The following is an 18,557-nucleotide window of genomic DNA, read 5'->3' as shown; positions in this document are numbered from 1 at the left end:
TGGGAACAAAAAAAAAGTGAAGATCTCGAGATAATAATGGCGACGATGATAATAATAATAATAAACATTTTTTAAAAATGCCGTGGCTTGGATCTCTCGCGACTTAGAAATCAGGGAAAAGGAGGGAGATGAGACAAGCTACGAAGGGGGATGAAAATGAATGAAAAATTAGGCTTAGGTTAAATTAATACTAATTGGTTGGGTGGACTTCAGCTCCCGGCATTCCCCAGCCAGCATGGAACTCGGGGAGTCAGAGTCCATCTCTCTTAAAGCATCCTGGCTGGGGGATTCTGGGAGTTGAAGTCCACCCAACCAATTAGTAAAACATGCTGGCTGGAAAATTCACATGACTTTGGAAATCCCAACTTTGAATCTCGGTTTTAGCCCAGGTCTGTCTGTCATAACTAAGGAATTGGTCATAAGTTGAGGGCTACGGTGGCTCAGTGGCTAAGACACTGAAGTTGTCGATCAGAAAGGTCAGCAGTTTGGCAGTTCGAATCCCTAGTATAGGTCTCCTGCGTGAGCAGGGGGTTGGACTAGATGACCTCCAAGGTCCCTTCCAACTCTGTTACTGTTACCTATATTGCCTTGAGCGCCTCTGAAGGATAGCAAAATATATTCCACCGCCTCCCCCTTCTGGCTAGTTATGGAATAGCATGGAGAGAACGGCTGATCTGGCAACCACACTTTCTGTTGCAACTCCTCTAAAGTGTAGGCATTCAGCCGGTATGGATTTCAGCTCCTACAAGCTGCATTTTAAGGAACATGGGAGTTGATGTCCCAAGCACATGAAGGTCCCAGATCTGGATAAGTTGCCAAATTGGACCTTTGTCCAATTCAAATTAGCCACCCTTAGGGGATCAATTCAGTAATTTGCTGTGCTAAAAAAATAGTCATTTTTTTATTGCAGTTGTGCAGTTTTTCAGCGTTCTTTAGCAGACTTTGGCAATGCTAAAATGTGTGTACCTCACTCACAAAACTCAAAAAACGGTATGTAACGAAATTTCAATTTAAAAACATACATTCAAAGTGACAATAATGTTATCTCTTCTCTTCTCTTCTAATTTTCTCTTTTCTATACACTATTCTATAATTTTTCTATTCTATTTCTTACCACAGCAGACTGGAGCCAACATATAAAATGCAATTATTACCTCTGTTAGTAAACCTGCTGCAGAATATTTCTTTCAAGGGGAAAAAAACCCGGAGCAGAAGACAGAAGAATTTCTCCCCCCTCTCCCACTCTCTGCCAGTAAGAAAGGGAGGGGCTTCCTTCAATGCTGAGATTTCAGCAGACCTAATCCTTGAGGACTAGAAACACAGATTGTCCATTTTTTAAAATCCAAATTGCAGATGGTTTGGAGAAGTCAGTGAAGGGGTTGGAAAATTGGATTCTAGGAAACTCTTCAAAGACGCTGGGCAATCCTTGTAAGTCAGGAAAACACAACAAGGTTGTCAATTTGTAGAGCAACAATTCACTTATATCAGAGTAATGAATAAAATACTTTAATGCGAATGCGAAAGCTTTGAATTGACTCGCCAAGTATAGCTAATATTAATTTTAATTTAATTTAAAGCAAAGCATCTGTCTGACTTTACGACGAACTGTAAGACAGCTAGTCCTTGAATTATGCCCCAAATTTCTGTTGCTAAGTAAGTGTAGTTTAGGTCACTACACGAACCGTCGTTAAGGTGAGGATGCGTAGTACTTTGTATATTTAGGAATATTTCGGATTTCTGAATCACAGATCGCTCTGAAAAAGGAACTTTGGGGACAGGAGGCTGAGTAGGTTGTTTGGAAATACAATCTGAGAACAAAACACAGCATAAAAGCCGATGGAAATAAAAGAATCGCAAAATCAGCCGGATTTAATATTATTATTATTATTATTTTTCCAAGCCAGGGTAATTTCTGTTGCCAGCTGCAGTGCCGCTGTCTTGACGGCAGAGGGCGAAAGCCACGCCACTGGATCAGAGCCGGGGAAACAGCGCCGCATCAGAGCGCGCATGCGCAGTGCACCTAGAGTAGGCCGCGGCCTGCTGTCACCGTTCGTTCGCTCGCCCGAGCGGGGTTTCCTCTCGCGGCTCGGAAGGAGCCCCGGCTGTCCCGGCGGGATGTTCGTGGCGCTGAACGAACTGCTCGGGGCCTCCGTGGAGGAGCCGGAGCGGGTGAGTGAACGCGTCCCGGCTTGTCTTGGCCTCTCCCGGATGCCGTCGCCGCGCGAGACGGACGAGCGGACGGGCCTGCGATTCAGCTCCCGAGATGCCTTGCGCGACTGGCTTTTGGAGCGAGGCACGCCGGGCGCTGTAGTTCTTTCCCTCCTGGTGGCCCCATTGGGGTGGGAATCTTTGGGGAGTGGCTCTAAACGGATCCAGGGGGTCGTTTTGCAAGCCCGGGATGGGGGTGAAGCTATAAATTGGGATGGCCTGGATCCCCTTGCCTGGCTCCTTGCTTGATGCTCCCTGACTGAGCTGGCAGGGGATGATGAGCATTGTAGTGTAACTCTGCTTCTTAAGCTCAGCAACACATGGAGACTTCAGCTCCCAATATTATATTATATTACATTACATCATATTATATTATATTATATTATATTATGTTAATTATATTATATTATATTATATTATATTATATTATATTATATTATATTATATTATATTATGTTTATTATATTATATTATATTATATTATATTATATTATATTATATTATATTATATTATTATTTATATTATATTATATTATATTATATTATTTATATTATATTATTACATTACATTACATTAATTATATATATTATATCATATATCATATATATCATATCATATATATTATGTATACTATATTATATAAAACTATTTTATATATTTTATATATAAATTATAACTTGTTTTTATATCATTTATCCTATCCTAATACCATATCATATTTATTTATTATATTATATATTTTCATTTCATATTTTATATATATATTATATATATATTAGACATTTTATTTTAATATTTTATCATTTCATTTTTTATCTTATTTTTTCATTTTATTTGATCATTTGTGTGTGTGTGTGTATATATCTGTGTTTTTGCGTTTGTTTTTCTGTGTTTGTGTATTTATTTATTTATTTATTTATTTATTTATTTATTTATTTATTTATTTATTTATTTATTATATTTCTATACCACCTTTCTCCCGTAGGACTCAAGGCGGTGTACAGTCAAGAAAAATATAGACATACAAACATCATAAAATTGCTAATTAAAATTATAACATAGTTTGATCAATTAAATAAAACCTAGAATTAGATCACATTTAAAAAATCATTCACATGTTCATATGTTTAGCCCCGACTGTTGGAACATCAGGGTCTTGAGGGCACGGCGGAAAGCACGGAGATCAGGGATATTTCGTATCTCAGGGGGCAGTTCATTCCAAAGGGTTGGAGCCCCCACAGAGAAGGCCCTCCCCCTGGGAGTCGCCAGTCGACATAATTTGACTGACGGTACCCTGAGTAGTCCCTCCCTGTGAGAACGAACTGGTCGGTGGGAGGCTATTGCTGGCAAAAGACGGTCTCGTAGGTACCCAGGTCCTAAGCCATGGAGCGCTTTAAAGCTGATAACTAACACCTTGAATCGCACCCGGAAGACCACCAGGAGCCAGTGCAGCTCGCGTAGGAGAGGTGTTACATGGGCGTAACGAGCTGTGCCCATAATCACCCGCGCGGCTACGTTCTGGACCAGTTGGAGCCTCCGGGTGCTTTTCAAGGGGAGCCCCATGTAAAGAGCATTACAGTAGTCCATATGGGAGGTGACTTGGGCATGAGTGACCGTGCGCAAGGCGTCCCGATCCAGAAAGGGACGCAACTGGCGGATCAGGCGAACCTGATAAAAGGCACCCCTGGCCACGGCCGTCAAATGATCTTCTAAAGATAGCCGTGAATCCAGGAGGACACCCAAGTTGCGGGCCCTCTCTGTGGGGAGCAAGATCTCATCCCCTATTGTCAGTGATGGTACTAGCTGACTATACCGGGACACCGGAAGCCACAGCCACTCGGTCTTGGAGGGGTTGAGTCTGAGCTTGTTTCTCCCCATCCAGATCCGCACGGCCTCCAGGCAACGGGTCATCACAGCAAGGGCATCATTGGGGTGGTCTGGGGTGGAGATGTATAGCTGTGTGTCATTTGTGTGTGTTGGTGTGTATTCATCCATTCATTCTAGCGATTGTCTATCCACTGCAGGATGAAGCTATACATAGCATCTCCCTTTATTATTTTTACAAATACCTGAAGATGGCAAACATTCAACCTTTTTCCTACTTTATTTTTTAATTTATTTCACATTTTACCTTGTTTTTTTATTTGGTTTACTTTCTTTTTTTATTGTTCGATTTTATTTGTTGTGTGATATTAAGTATTTATATAGCTGCCCATTTTATAATAAAACCTGGACTGCTCCACATCAAAATTTAAAACAAGACTAAAAACGTTCATTGGCTGGGAAAATTCTGGCAGTTCAAGTCTACTCGTGTCTGGGGAATTCTGGGAATAGAAGTATGTACATTTATTGATTTAAATAAAATAAAGAGGAGAAATCAGATTTTTACATTCATTTCCAGAAATAAACATTGGATAAATAAAAGAATTTCTGCAAATTAGACTTGGAAAGTTTGAAACTGCAGACAAAAGTCCACTTCCTACGTGATTAAAAAACCGTGATGTGTTGCATGACACATGTTAATGATTGGTGAAGGACATGGATGATATCTCAAATTTGATCAATAAGTCTCTGTTCTGCTGTAAATTCCTGGAAGCCACGTTCGTTTTTTTCTCCGGCTTTTGAAATAAAATTTCAATTAAAACAAAATTAATTCATTTATATACCAGTATATGATTTCGATAGCCAACGACTCTGGATGGCTAAGCATCGGCAGGCGTTCCTTGACCTACGAACGCCACCGAGCCCAATATTTGGGCTGTTGCTAAGTCAGACATTTGGGAAGTGAGTGTCATCCCATTTTAAGACTATTCTTGCCACGGTTGTTAAGTGAGTTGTGGCCATTGTTAAGCAAGTCACACGATTGTGATACGAATTGTTGGCTTCCCTGGCCACACTGCAACCGTCATAAATGCGAGTCGGTTTTCCCAGATTGCTGTATTTTGACCACGTGACCCTGGGACACTGCGACGGTCGTAAATATGAGTCGGTTGCCAAGTGTTTGAATTTGAATCATGTGATCGGGGGCGGGGGGAATGGTCATTTTTTCAGTGCCGTAACTTGGAACGGTCACTAAATGAGGACCATCTTTATATTACAATTAAATTACAATTAAAACCCATTAAAACCCTAAATTACCTTTAAGATGAGTTGAGCCTTCCAGAATTAAATCAATTTCGTAATTTATTTATATACGCAGGCAGTCCTTGACTTATGACAGTTCATTTAGTGACCGTTCGAAGTGACAGTGGCCCTCAATGTGACTTATGATCGTTTCTCACACTTAACGACCATGGCAGGTTGTTTTGGTCCCGTGATCAAAATTCGTACATTTGGCAATGGATTCGTATTGACGACGGTCGCAGTGTCACCGGGGGTCACATGATTCCCCCTTTTGCGACCTTTGGACGAGCCAAGCCAACGGGAAAGCTGGATTCGCTTAACGACCATGTGATTGACTTAATGGCAGTGATTCACTTAACAACTGAGGCAAGAAAGGTGGTAAGAGAGAGCTGAAAAACTGTTTTGTTTAACAACGGGAATGTGGAACTTGATTCACATTGATGACAGTTGCAGCGTCTCGGGTCCCACGATCCCCCTTTGGCGACCTTCTGACTAGGTGGCTCAGTGGCTAAGACACTGAGCTTGTCAATCAGAAAGGTCAGCAGTTTGGCAGTTCAAATCCCTAGTACAGTCTCCTGCATGAGAAGGGGTTGTTCTAGATCAGTGGTCCCCAACCTTTTTATCGCCGCGGCCCGCTGAGCGTGCGCAGGGGTGGGGCCACGGCCCAGGAGCCTTTGCGCAGGCCCATTGCGCACGGCCCAGGAGCTTTTCCGCAGGCCCATTGCGCACGGCCCAGGAGCCTTTGCGCTGAAGCTTTCCTGTCCCCCGGCCGCTGCGCGGCCCGGTGCCAGGTACTCCACGGCCCGGCACCAGTCCGCGGACCGGGGGTTGGGGACCACTGTTCTAGATGACCTCCAAGGTCCCTTCCAACACTGTTACTGTTAATGGCTGTTAATGACCAGCAACGTCACTGGGGAATGGGGATCCGCTGAATGACGGTGTTCCTAACTTGACGAAGGCAAGGATTGATTTAACAACAATGGCAAGAAAAGTCATACAAGGGGAGGGGTGACTCACTTAACAACGTTTCTATTTTGGCCTCAATGTTGGTCATAACTCGAGGACTAACCCTGATACGATGCATGCGGGATCTATATTTTTAATTTTGTAATATTTTTCTTTTTATATATACTGCCAGAAATAAAATCTCTCTCTCCTTTTTCAGAGCAAATTGATTCTGCTTTGTGCCACGAAGACGGACGCCAGCTTTCTGGTCCACCATTTTCTCTCCTTCTACCTCAAAGGTAGGCGGGGGAAGGAAGGACTCCGTAACTCCGTATCTCCCACCTCCGTCCCTTTCCTCGCTCCGTCCATTTTCCATCGTTAAAAACAACAACGTACAAGTAACTCCTTGACTTAACGACCGTTCGCTTTGCGATCGTTAGGATGGCCCTGAAAATAATGACTATTGTTCACCCTTAACGACCGTTGCACAATTCCTGTGATCGCGTGATCCACATTCTGACTCTAGGCCACTGACTCGTATTTATGACATTTGCAGTGTCCCAAGGTTACGAGATCCCCTTTTGCAACCTTCTGGCCAGCAGGAAGCCAGATTCACTGAGCAACCGTGTTACTGACAGAACAATGGAAGTGATTCGCTTAACAACAGCAGCCGGAAAGCTCGTGAAATGGGGCGAATCTCACTTTGCACATGATTCATTTAGCAACATAAATCTTGGCCTCCTTGGGGTGCATAACTTGAGGATGATCTACATAATGTCTTTCTCTTTTTTTGTCTTTCACAGCCCGCTGCAAAGTCTGTTTTTTGTCCTTCGCGCAATCCTTCAGCCATTACAACTCTGTGGCACAAAAGCTGGTAAGCCGATTTTATTTTAATCTATAAAAACATTTATCTATTCTCGACTTACAACCTCATGGACTTCGACTCCCAGAATTCCTGGCTGGGGGAATTCTGGGAATCGAAGTCCAACCAGGTTAATTGACTAAGGGATCCAGACCATAGTTGCCCAACTTTTTAGGGTTGGTGGTTTGGAGTTGGGAAAGTTCTGTGGACTGGGCAGGAGTACATGCATGTATGCGTGCTCGAGCGCCCCTTCCTCGCACATGTAATCCTGCGTCCTGCGCAACCGGAGCTGCGATCACCTGTGACGTTCGCATGAGTGGGGCTGCAATCACCCATGAGGCTCACACGAGTGGGGGCTGCAATCCACCACGAGGCTCGTCCGAGTGGTATCACCCGCACGAGTTGTCCTGCGATCACCTGCGAGGTGAGTGCGGTTGGGATTACCCACACGGCTCGTGCGAGTTGGGCTGCGATAACCTGTGAGGCTCGCAAGAGTAGGGCTGTGATCGCTCATGAGGCTTGCGCGAGTCGGCCCGTGATCACCCCCGAGGCTTGTGCGAGTGGGACTGCGATCACCTCGTCCGAGTGAGATCACCCACACGGGTTGTCCGGTGATCAGCTGTGAGGCGAGTGTGGCTGCGATAACCCGTGAAGCTCACGTGAATTCAGTCTGTGCCATGAGGCTCGCGCAAGTCGTCCTGTGATCACCTGCAAGGCTCGCGTGAGTGGTGCTGCGATCACCTGTGACATTTGTGTGAGTGTGGCCGTGATCCCCTGCGAGGCCTGTGTGAGTGGGACTGCGATCACCTGTGATGCTCGCGTGAGTGGGGCTGTGTGCACGAGGACAGCAGCCAGACACTTACACAGCCTGGTTGCGAATAGGCCGCATTCCGGTAGTGTACTGTGGCACCCAGATTGTGGACTCCTGATCTAGACAATGACGGTGTATGCTTGGGAACAGGTGAAATACTTCTAGTTCTCGAATTACGACAGTTCATTTTACAATCATTCAAAGTTCCAAGGGCGCTGAAAAAAGCCACGGATGACTGGTCCTCAGACTTACAACCGTTTCGGATTCCCACGCAGTGGGCTGTTCTTGTGAAAAAATTCCTCAGCCGTGTTCCTTGTTCAGAAAATATCAATTCCTCATTTTTCCCGTTGTTTCTTTTAGGGAGTCAATCTCCTTACAGCCAAGGAACAAAGCCAGCTGGTGTTCTTTGAAGGGTTGAAATCGGCAAATCAGATTTTGTTCGGCGACGGACAAGAATCCGAGGACCTCAATCCTTTCCAATTTGTCAGGTAGCTGAATGTTTTTTTCAGGAGCTACAGTCCTCCACTAAAAAACTACCGGCGTTTATTTATTGACAGTTCAAAATTACAACACTGATATTTTATTTTATTATATTATTTTGTTTATTTTATTATTTTATATTACTTTATTTAGTTTATTGCATTCAAAATTACAACACTAATATTTTATTTTTTATTTTATGGTTTTATTTTTTTTTTTTTATTTAGTTTATTATTTCATTTTATTATTTTATATTATTTTATTTATTTTATTGTGTTCAAAATCATAACACTGATATTTCATTTCATTTTATAGTTTTTGTTTATTATTTTACTTATTTATTTGATTGTGTTATTATTTTATTTTATAATTTTTATTATTTTATTTATTTGATTGCGTTCAAAATTATGAGACCTTTATCACATTTATGATAGTCGCAGTGTCCCAGGGTCAAGTGATCTCTTTTTGCGACAAGCAAAGTCAACAGGAAAACCAGATTAATTTAACAACTGTGTTAATAACAACTGCAGTTATTCACTTAACAACTGGTGGGAAGAAAGGTCTTAAAATGGAGCAAAAGCCACTGAACAACTGTCTCGCTTAACAGTGGAAATTTTCAGCTCAATTGTGGTCATAAAGGGAGGACTACCTATTTATGGCATAATTCAAATCATTTTGGTCATGCTTAGCACATATAAGTTGTCCTCAACTTATGACCAAAATGGAGACCAAAATTTCTAGTACTGAACTCCTGATAGTCCTTGATTTACGACCACAATATGACATGCCTAGGGAGGAGTGGGGTGACAGGGACATGGGGCCCCATAAATTTACGTGAGGTCAGTTCTGACTCCATCGGAGTATTGCCGGAATGGTGCTTCTAATAAATGACTGTTTAGTTAGGACTAATTCCTAGATGTTAGGAACACTAACTTCACATTAGTGACACGGTTGTTAAGCGAATTTGCCTTCCTGCTTGTCCAACGGTTGCAAAAGGGGACTGCGTGACCCTGGGACACCATCCCCATCATAAATACGACTCACTTGCCAAGCATCTGAATTTTGATCCTGCTTCTGCGGGAATGCACCAACACTCGTACAGGGGATAACAGTACTAAGGGACTTTTTTGGGGAGCTGTTGTAACTCAGAATGGCCACTAAATGAACGGTTGTAACTTGAGGAGTACCTGAAGTTCTGAAAACTAGACCGTTGACCTTATTGACCTCAACTTTGCATCTCTCATTTGCAGCGGAGACGGGTCAGATCTGAAACGACTTTACCATTTTGTCCGGACATCCCTGTATCCTTCTGCTGACGGATATCGGGGGAAGTTCCCTGTTCTGATTGTTGACGATCTTGGTGTCCTATTAAGTCTCGGGGTACGGCTGACGGACATCCTGAATTTTGTTCACTATTGCCGGGCGACCGTTAACACCGAACTGAAGGTAACTCTCGACCGCAGGTAGTCCTCGACTTAACAACAGTTCATTTAGTGACTGGTCAAATTCCCAATGGAACCGAAAAAATGAACTTAGGACTGTTTTTCACATTGACGACCCGTCGCAGAGTCCCCGCGGTAACGTGATCAAAATTCAGACGACTCATCTTTACGATGGTCCCTGCGTCCCGAGGTCGGGTTATCCGTTTCGCGACCGTCCAAGGAGCAAAATCAGTCAGATTCACTGAACAACCATGTGGCAAAGTTATGAACCGCCGGGATTCACTTAGCAATGGCGGCCAGAAAGGTCGTCACATGGGGAGAAATTGTCTCGTTTTGCAATGGAAATTGGGGTCGTAAGTCGAGGACTGGCTGTATTTGTCTTGCTTTGCAATGGAAATTGGGGTCGTAAGTCGAGGACTTGCTGTATTTGTCTTGCTTTGCAATGGAAATTGGGGTCGTAAGTCGAGGACTTGCTGTATTGGCTATCTTGAGGTTTCATTCCAAGCGGAAGGGCGAACTAAATGAACAATGATGGTTTATGTTTTAGGGGAACTTGGTTTTCATGATGCGGAGCAGTGAAGATTCGGAGGACGAGGAAAATGAACTTCTGGTGAAGGCCCTTCGTCATCAGGCCAACAGCATCCTGTGGGCCGAAGGTCTGGCCAGCGGCTACTGCAAGGAAGTCCATGGACAGGTGAGTCTACCTGTCTTCTTTGCCTAGACTCCTTGGGGGAGGTTTTCCAAGTAGAGCTACCTTGCCTGCCTGCCTCCCTCCCTCCCTTCCTTTTCTTCCCTTCCTTTTTCCCTTCCTGCCTTCCCTTCTTCCTTCCCTCCTGCCTGTCTTTCTCACTGCCTTCCTTCTTTGCTGCCTGTCTGCCTCCCTTCCTTCCTTTCCTTCCCAGCCTTCTTTCCTTCTCTTCTTCCTTTCTTTTCCTTCCTTCCTTCTGTCTTGTTCTCCTTCCTTCCTTCTCCTTCCTTCCTTCCTTCCGTCCTTCCTTCCTTCCTTCCTTCCTTCCTTCCTTCCTTTCCTTCCTTCCTTCCTGTCTTCCTTCCTTCTTTTTCCCCTTCTTTCCCTTTCCTCCTTGTTAAGTGAAATGATTCCCTTAATAACTGTGGAAGAAAGATCAGAAAAAAGGGCAACGTTCACTCAGATGTTCCACTTAGCAACTGAAATTTTGGCCTCAATTGTGGTTCGTAAGTCGAGGACTGCAGTGTCCTGAGGTCACGTGATTCCCATTTGCGACCTTCCCAGCCAGCTTCCAACAAGCACATTCAATGGGGGGGGGGAGCTGGATTCGCTTAACGACTGCCGGATTCACTTAATGACTGCCGCAATTCGCTTAACAACCATGTCAAAAAAGGTTGTAAAAAACTGACTTAGCAGTGGAAATTCTGCTCCCATTTCTGGTCATATGTTGAGGATTATCTCTTGGTGTAGACAGCGGATCTAAAACTCAAAAGGATCTCTCTTTCCTGCAGCTGACCATCCTGGAAAAGGATTCCCGGGAATCCAGCGTGACAAAAGATCCCCGGCGGGTTTACCAGTATCAGATCCAAGATAAAAACGTCGCGTTCTTTGCCCGAGGGATGTCGGCAGCCGTGTTGTGACCAAAAGGTTGCCGGTGGTCCCGGATATGGATTGGAGAGGATCCTGAGAGATCCAGGAGGATCGGTGATCTCCGAGGGATCAGATTTGATCTGATTTTGAATCCAGGGTCGATCGTGGGCAGTCGATCCAGAACAACGATACAAAGAGATTGTGATGCAATAAAGGAGGTGTAATCGAACCCAAGTCTCTTTGTGTCTCCTTCACACAACCTACAATCTCGCAATCTCTGTTCAGAATTTAGGGACTTCAACACCCAGAATTGGCGGACTGGGGGACTCTGGGAGTTGCAGTCTGGAGGCTTAAAGAGACAGTCAGACTCTTCGGTGCAGAGAGCCAAGGGAAAGCACACACACATACACACACACACACACAAACTTAAAGACAAAGACACACGGGGACTACACACAAGGAGTCAATGGGATTCCATCAAAATATAATTTTGTAGCAATTAAAAAATATATTATTTTTTGATTGGAGACATTTTACAATTACAATTACCTCAAGAGAGGTACACAGTACACAGAGACTTAGACATACACACAGAAAAACAAGGACGAAGAGGGGATAACAGAACTCCCAGGTTTACACACACACTAGTCATTCCCACCATAAATCTCATTTAAATTAGGGAAGGCACAAATCTTAACCAATATACCATGTGGTTGTAGAGAAGACAGAGAAAGAGACAGACAGACAAACAAACAAAACCCCCAACATTTTCCCTTTTCTTTTCTTTCTTTCTTTCTTTCATTTTCTTTTAAGTACCTTTTTTTAGCCAAATTGGTTTCCCTGTGTCATCCCTCAGGAAAGCCCATTTCTTAAATTCTTTTTGCTTTCCTATTATTCATACCGGCCAGGACAGGCATTTGCCTCTCATCCCTCAAGGCCTCAAGCAAGTTTTCAAAAGGAGTTTTCACCTCCCTCAAGCTGTCACTTCCCATGTTTTTTCCCTTCCGATGTGGGATGGGTTGCTGAATTCAATTTCTCCTTTCTTTTCTTCTTTTCTCCCTTCCTTCCTTCCTTTCCCTCCCTTTTCTTTCCTTCCTCCCGTCTTTTCCTCCCCCTCCCTTTTGCATTTCCTTTCTTTTCTCCCTCCCCATGCCCCTCCCTCCTTCCTTCCTTTCCCTCTTTTCTTTCCTTCCTCCCGTCTTCTTTTCCTCTCCCTCCCTCCTTTCTTCCTTCCTCCTTCCTCCCTCCCCCTCCCTCTTTTCTTCCTCCCTCCTTCCTTCCTTTCTCCCCCTCCCTCCTTCCTTCCTTTCCCTCTTTTCTTTCCTTCCTCCCGTCTTCTTTTCCTCCCCCTCCCTCCCTCCCTCCTTCCTTCCTTCCTTCCTCCTCCTCCCTCCTTTCTTCCTTTCTCCCTCCTTCCTTCCTCCCTCCTTCCTTCCTTTCTCCCCTCCCTCCCTCCTTCCTTCCTTCCTTCCTTTCCCTCTTTTCTTTCCTTCCTCCCGTCTTCTTTTTCTCCCCCTCCCTCCTTTCTTCCTTCCTCCCTCCTTCCTCCCTCCTTCCTTCCTTTCTCCCTCCCCCTCCCTCCTTTCTTCCTTCCTCCCTCCTTCCTCCCTCCCTCCTTCCTTCCTTTCTCCCCCTCCTTCCTTCCTTCCTTCCTTCCTTCCTTCCTTCCTTCCTTCCCTTTCCTTCCTCCTTCCCTCCCTCCCTCCCTCTCTCGGACGGATAAAGTCAGTCGGGGCGGGGGATCATCTCTTTGGCGACCCCCTCCCTTTATCAGCTCCCGTTTTGGCGGAGGAGGAGGGGCGCTAGGACCCGGGGAGGGGATGGGACTCGTCACCAGATGCTCCTGCTGGGCGAGGGGCGTGGCTTCCACTACGGGGGGCGCGGGGAGAGAGGGAGGCGGGACTCACTCGCGCATGCGTACGGCGGCGGGGGGCGTGTCCGCGGCTACGGAAGCCGGGCCGGGCCGAGGCGAGAGTGTGGCCGCCGCGCCTTCCTTCCGTTTCCGCTACCGGCCGATCTCCGCCGCTCGGGAAAGGAGCTCCGGGCCGCCGCTTCGGAGGCCCAGGCGAGGCTTCGGACGGTCCCTCCCCCTCAGCGAGGCCTTTGTTGCAGGTGGGTAGGACTACAAAGCCCATCCGCCGCGCCGGCACCGCCGATCCCATCGTCCCCAGCCGCCAATCAATCAAGTTCTTCGGGGCCGGTTTGACTACAATTCCCGTCGTGCCCCAGTCGGCGTGGCTGGTCGCCTCCCTTGGCTGCGGGGAGGGGGGAGAGATGGGAGTTGTAGTCCAAACCCCCATCATTAAACCATCATTGCTTTAACTGGAGGTTGGGACCGTGTGGGGTACTTCATATCCCATCATCCCCACCCACGCTTTGGAGCCCATCGCCCACGACCGGCTCGCCGTTCCTTTTCATCCTTTAAAAAGGTGTTGTACCCCAGGACCCATTATCCCCAGCCACTGGGTTGCAGAAACTTTCTGGGTGGGGGAGATGGGAGTTGTAGTCCAACCCACTTCCCCATCATCCCCGTTGCTTTGGAGTCCTTCAGATCCCATCATTCGCAACCAGGCAGCCACTGGGTTACAGATGGAGTTTGTAGTCCAGCATAGGTTGGAATACATCTCCCATCATCCCCGTTGCTTGAACGGGCTGGGCGGGGGAGTTTGGGAGAGATACTGTGTACTGCAGGGCCCATCATCCCCAGCCATGGCTTGCAGGCAAGCTGGCCAACATCTCTCTTCATGCCCTGCCCAAGGCTGGGGGAAAATGGGAGTTGTAGTCCAACCGTTTTCCCCACATACATTGGAATACATCTCCCATCACCCCTCTTGATTCAACTGGCTAGAGAGAGATGGGAGTTGTAGTCCAACCGCTCTCCAGCCATATATTGGAATACATCTCCCATCATCGCTGTTTTTGTTGGGAGATGGGAGTTGTAGTGCAAGCCATGATACATATACCCCTGCTAACTGTAACTGCGATCTCAGCTAACTGGACTGGCAGTCCTCGACTTACGACGGTTTAGTGATGGTTCCAAGTTACAACGGCGATGAAAAAAAGGGACTTGGGTTTCACTCTTAATGACCGTCGGATCCCCTTGGTTGCGCAATCAGAATTCCAAGGCTTGGTGACCATCCTCGTATTTTCAGTGGTCACAGGGCTCACACAATTCCCCCTTTATGACGAGCAGGAAGCCAGATTTGCTTCAAACAACCAGGCAACTCACTTAGCGACCGCGGTGGCTCGCTTAACGGGGGGGGTAGAGAGGTTGTAGAGTGGGCCGAATGTCTCAACGGCAAAAATGTTGCGGCCTCACCTGCATTTGGCTCACATAAGGGCAGCAAGGAAGGGTGGACCAGGGGGGCCAATGTCTTGCTTAACGACAGGAACTGTGGTGTAAGTCGAGGACTGCCTGGATGGCTTTAGAACATGGGTTTTGGAGTACGAGATTTCCCACCCCACCCCGAGGACCATTCCTGGGACTCCAGTGTCGAAGTGACAAAGTCACACCCGGCAACTTTAACCTGGATTTTTTTTTTTTTTTCCCCAACATGGCTCAATCCTTTCTCTGTGACGGGTTGAGTCACCCTAAACAACTTTCGGTGATTCAGGTGTGTCTTCTTAACACAAATCCCTTGTTGTGACCTGATGGGCGGCTTGGTTGTGGAAACGAGCCCAGGGAAGGCGTGGGGTTTTTTGTGTCATTTTTTCCATGCTACGCATGCCTCCGTAGCAAAATGCAAGCTGTGTCTCAGACTGAATAAATAGACTTATGACCAAAATTGATCTCAAAATCTATCTATCCATTGATCCTTCCTCCCTCCTTTCCTTCCTTCCTTCCTTCCTTCCTTCCTTCCTTCCTTCCTTCCTTCCTTCCTTCCTTCCTTCTCTCTCTCTCTTTCTTTCTTTTTCTTTCTTTCTTTCTTTCTTTCTTTCTTTCTTTCTTTCTTTCTTTCTTTCTTTCTTTCTTTCTTTCTTTCTTTCTTTCTTTCTTTCTCTCTCTCTCTCTCTCTCTCTCTCTCTCTCTATCTATCCATCTCTATCTGCCTGCCTGCCTCTGTCCATACATCCACCCGTCTACTATTACTAAGCAAAAACGGTGAAGTAAATTTTGCCCCATTTGACCTTCCTTGCCACCGTTGTTAAACTAATCCCTGCGGTTGTTAAGTGAGTCACATGGGTCTTAAGTCAATCTGGCTTCTCCGTTGACTTTGCTTCTCAGAAGATCGCGACCCCAGCGCCCTGCGCCTGTCATGAACAGGAGTCTATTGCCGTGTCCGAATTTTGATCACCCCGCCATAAGGACGTTACAACGGTTGTTTAATGTGAAAAACGGTTCTAAGTCCCCCTTTTTTTTTCCAATTGCCATTGTACTTTGAACAGTCACTAAATGAATCATCGTAAATTGAGGACTATTTATTATAATATATTAAATAATCCGTGCAGGATCCTGGATGCAATGTCCATTTAATGTTTGTTATTCGCTTGTTTTTTTTAGCACGTAAATTATGTTTTTTTTACTCTGTTTGAGTTGATAGTTCCTGCTGTAATTTCCCTGGGTAAATAATAATTCAGGAAATATTACCTCATGCTATTTATGTCAGAACAGAGGAAGTAATATGCTATTTATGTGATTTTGCCAACTGCTTTCCAAACCACGGTTATGTGTTGGTAACCCTGTTGTAACCTTGATTTATGGAGCGGGATGTTGTAAGTCTCCAATTTTAAATCAAGTCAAACAGTTGCATTGCGTTGAATTTATTTAAAATGCTTAACCTGGCATTCGAGTGTCACGAAGCCGGTGGAGGAAAATTGTAAAAAAATTAAAAAATTGAAATTGTTTCTAATGATTAGAATCTTTTCTAAGAATTCTAAATTATTTCGATTCATCAATTATTTTAATACAATGGTCATTGACTTTGCTTTTGTTCTCTCGATCCTGTACACCTCTTCCGACTCTCTCATTCCGCATTTTATTTTCTGTATTTAAATTCCAGGGAGAGTAAATTATAATGCGTGAAATAATCCATGCAAATTGGGCGTTAAAATTTGATTTACTGTTTGATTCCCCGGTTTTAAATCAAACCGAACCATTGTATCACGCCGAATTTATTTCAAATGCTTCATGAAATACTGCATGTGTGTGTTAAGAGTTGAGTACAGTAAATCCTGGTCCTCCTTCCCAAACACCCCACACCCTCCTAGAAATGATGACGATCCCTGGTCAGGTCATGAGAGGTCTGCAATAAAAACATCCATCTCCTGGAGCATCAAGGACCCCCCCCTAGTCCTTCCTCCTCCTCTTCCTCCCCCTCCCCCTCCCCCTCTTCCTCCTCCTCCCCACACACCGCACACCCTCCGAGCACGGATGATGTTCCCTAATCAGGTCGTGAGACGTCCAGCTCTGAGAGACCCTAGAACCCTCTGTGCCTGTTGTTACCTCAATATGGGCCAGCGACTTTGCTATTAGGAAGAAATGTGGGTCAATACGGTGTGTGTGTGTATTGCATTTAATAATTCATAACGCGAGAATAAAATAAATGCCGATAACTCAATTACTCGGGCCTTTGAAATGTAAAGAGGAGCTACACCTCTTCCATATTTCCGATTTAAAAGAAAAAAAAAAAACGGGGATAGGAAAATCCCAGCGTTAAGGAGCGTGGGCGGCCCCAGGGTTTGATGCAAATCTTATGCAAATGTATGCAAATGACCTGGCGCGTTTCCAAAACATCCCGCATTCCTTTTCTGTTTTTCTTTTAAAAAACTCGCTTTTTAAAGACTCTGTTGTCCGTGTGTGTTTACACTTGCCTTTCTCACGGGAAGGGTTGCGTTGCATCGGCGTTGTGATATTTTAAGAATTGGGGAATTCCCGGTTGTGGATCCCGAAGGAACAAGCCAGGATTGAAGCGGCAGGGCGTCTCCTGAGAGGATTATTATTATTATTATTTTTGCTTTCATCACAGACAGTCCTCGGCTTACGACCGCCGTGCCCGTCACCGGGATTGTTCAGGGAGTTTGGCCCTCGTTTGCGACCATTCCAGCTGCTGTTGTTAAGTGAATTGCACTGTTGTGCTTGTCAGGAGGGGGTCACGTGACACATGCACCTCGGGGGTACGGCGACCGTCGTAAATATGAGTCGGTGGCCAAGGGGACCGTGCAACAGTCATAAGGGGAAAAATGGTGCTTTGGTCAGTGCCGTTTGGTCGCTAAACAAACTGGGGTGAATAGCTAGTCCTCAATTTATGGTGGGTCACTTAGGGTCACTTCCTCCCTCCCTTCCCCATTGTTCCCCATTCATGTACTACCTTCCCTTTTCTGTCCCTTCTCTCCCTCCCTCCTTCCATCCATCCATCCCTTCTTCCCTTCTTCCCTCTCTCCTTTGCTTTCATCCTTCTATCCTTCCATCCATCCATCCCTTCTTTCCTCCCTCCCTCCCTCCTTTGCTTTCATCCTTCTATCCTTCCATCCATCCATCCCTTCTTTCCTCCCTCCCTCCCTCCTTTGCTTTCATCCTTCTATCCTTCCATCCATCCATCCCTTCTTTCCTTCCTTCCCTCCCTTCCTGTTTTCCTCCTCCCATCTATCCATCCATCCAACAACCTTGGCCACATCAAGATGAATGGACTTCAATTCCCAGAATTCCCCAGCCAGCAGCTTCAACAATGGAGGAAAATCTTTGATTTTTCTGGTTGCCAAGAAGGGGTTAGAAATCCCCCGTGGGTTTAATCTGAACTTCGATAAGATTTTTATATAATTGTTGTGCTGTAATGACGACACAATGTGTGGGTAACGTTTGTCAAGTAGGCAACAGTTGGCATTGTTTGGAAGGGTTTATCGTTGACTCCCATTTGGGTGGCAAGGCAAAGCAAAAAGGAAAGGAGAAAGGAAGAAAAGGAAGAAAGGAAAAAAACAAAGCGAAATGAAGGGAAGGAAAGAGGAAAAGGAAAGGAGAATGGAAAGGAAAGGAGAAAGGAATGGAATGGAAAAAGGAAAGGAAAAAACAAGTGAAGGGAATGGAAGAGGGGAAGGGAAGGAGAAAGGAAGGAAAGAAAGAAAGGAAAAAAACAAAGAGAAATGAAGGGAAGGGAAGAGGAAAAGGAAAGGAGAATGGAAAGGAAAGGAGA

At 45.4% G+C, this 18,557-nt stretch overlaps 2 protein-coding genes across 2 annotated transcripts in view; both read left to right on the top strand.

The window, feature by feature from the left end:
- Window positions 1–2,001: 2,001 nt before the first annotated feature.
- On the top strand, window positions 2,002–11,659 carry ELP6 (elongator acetyltransferase complex subunit 6). Its single transcript, XM_034430530.3, has 7 exons — window positions 2,002–2,169; window positions 6,498–6,576; window positions 7,081–7,151; window positions 8,311–8,438; window positions 9,681–9,876; window positions 10,420–10,566; window positions 11,352–11,659. The coding sequence occupies exons 1-7, from the start codon at window positions 2,008–2,010 to the stop codon at window positions 11,478–11,480; spliced, it is 912 nt and encodes a 303-aa protein (XP_034286421.2). The 5' UTR covers window positions 2,002–2,007; the 3' UTR covers window positions 11,481–11,659.
- Window positions 11,660–13,295: 1,636 nt separating this feature from the next.
- SCAP (SREBF chaperone) overlaps window positions 13,296–18,557 on the top strand; it is a 41,931-nt gene continuing 36,669 nt past the window's right edge. The window contains exon 1 of the mRNA XM_060683222.2: window positions 13,296–13,542. The gene's annotated coding sequence lies outside the window, so the exon portion shown is untranslated. The remainder of the gene's footprint in view (window positions 13,543–18,557) is intronic.

This window comes from Pantherophis guttatus, chromosome 4 (assembly GCF_059756535.1).
Source record: "Pantherophis guttatus breed Tessera chromosome 4, ASM5975653v1, whole genome shotgun sequence".
Lineage (NCBI taxonomy): Eukaryota > Metazoa > Chordata > Lepidosauria > Squamata > Colubridae > Pantherophis > Pantherophis guttatus.
The sequence above is the reverse complement of the archived record's forward strand: the minus strand, read 5'-3'. Positions and strand labels throughout refer to the sequence as shown.

Coding starts and splice junctions, on each gene's coding strand:
- ELP6 (XM_034430530.3), top strand. CDS start 2,008: ATGCGCAGTGCACCTAGAGTAGGCCGCGGCCTGCTGTCACCGTTCGTT. Junction 9,877..10,419: donor CCGTTAACACCGAACTGAAG/GTAACTCTCGAC, acceptor TTTATGTTTTAG/GGGAACTTGGTTTTCATGAT. Junction 10,567..11,351: donor GCAAGGAAGTCCATGGACAG/GTGAGTCTACCT, acceptor TCTTTCCTGCAG/CTGACCATCCTGGAAAAGGA.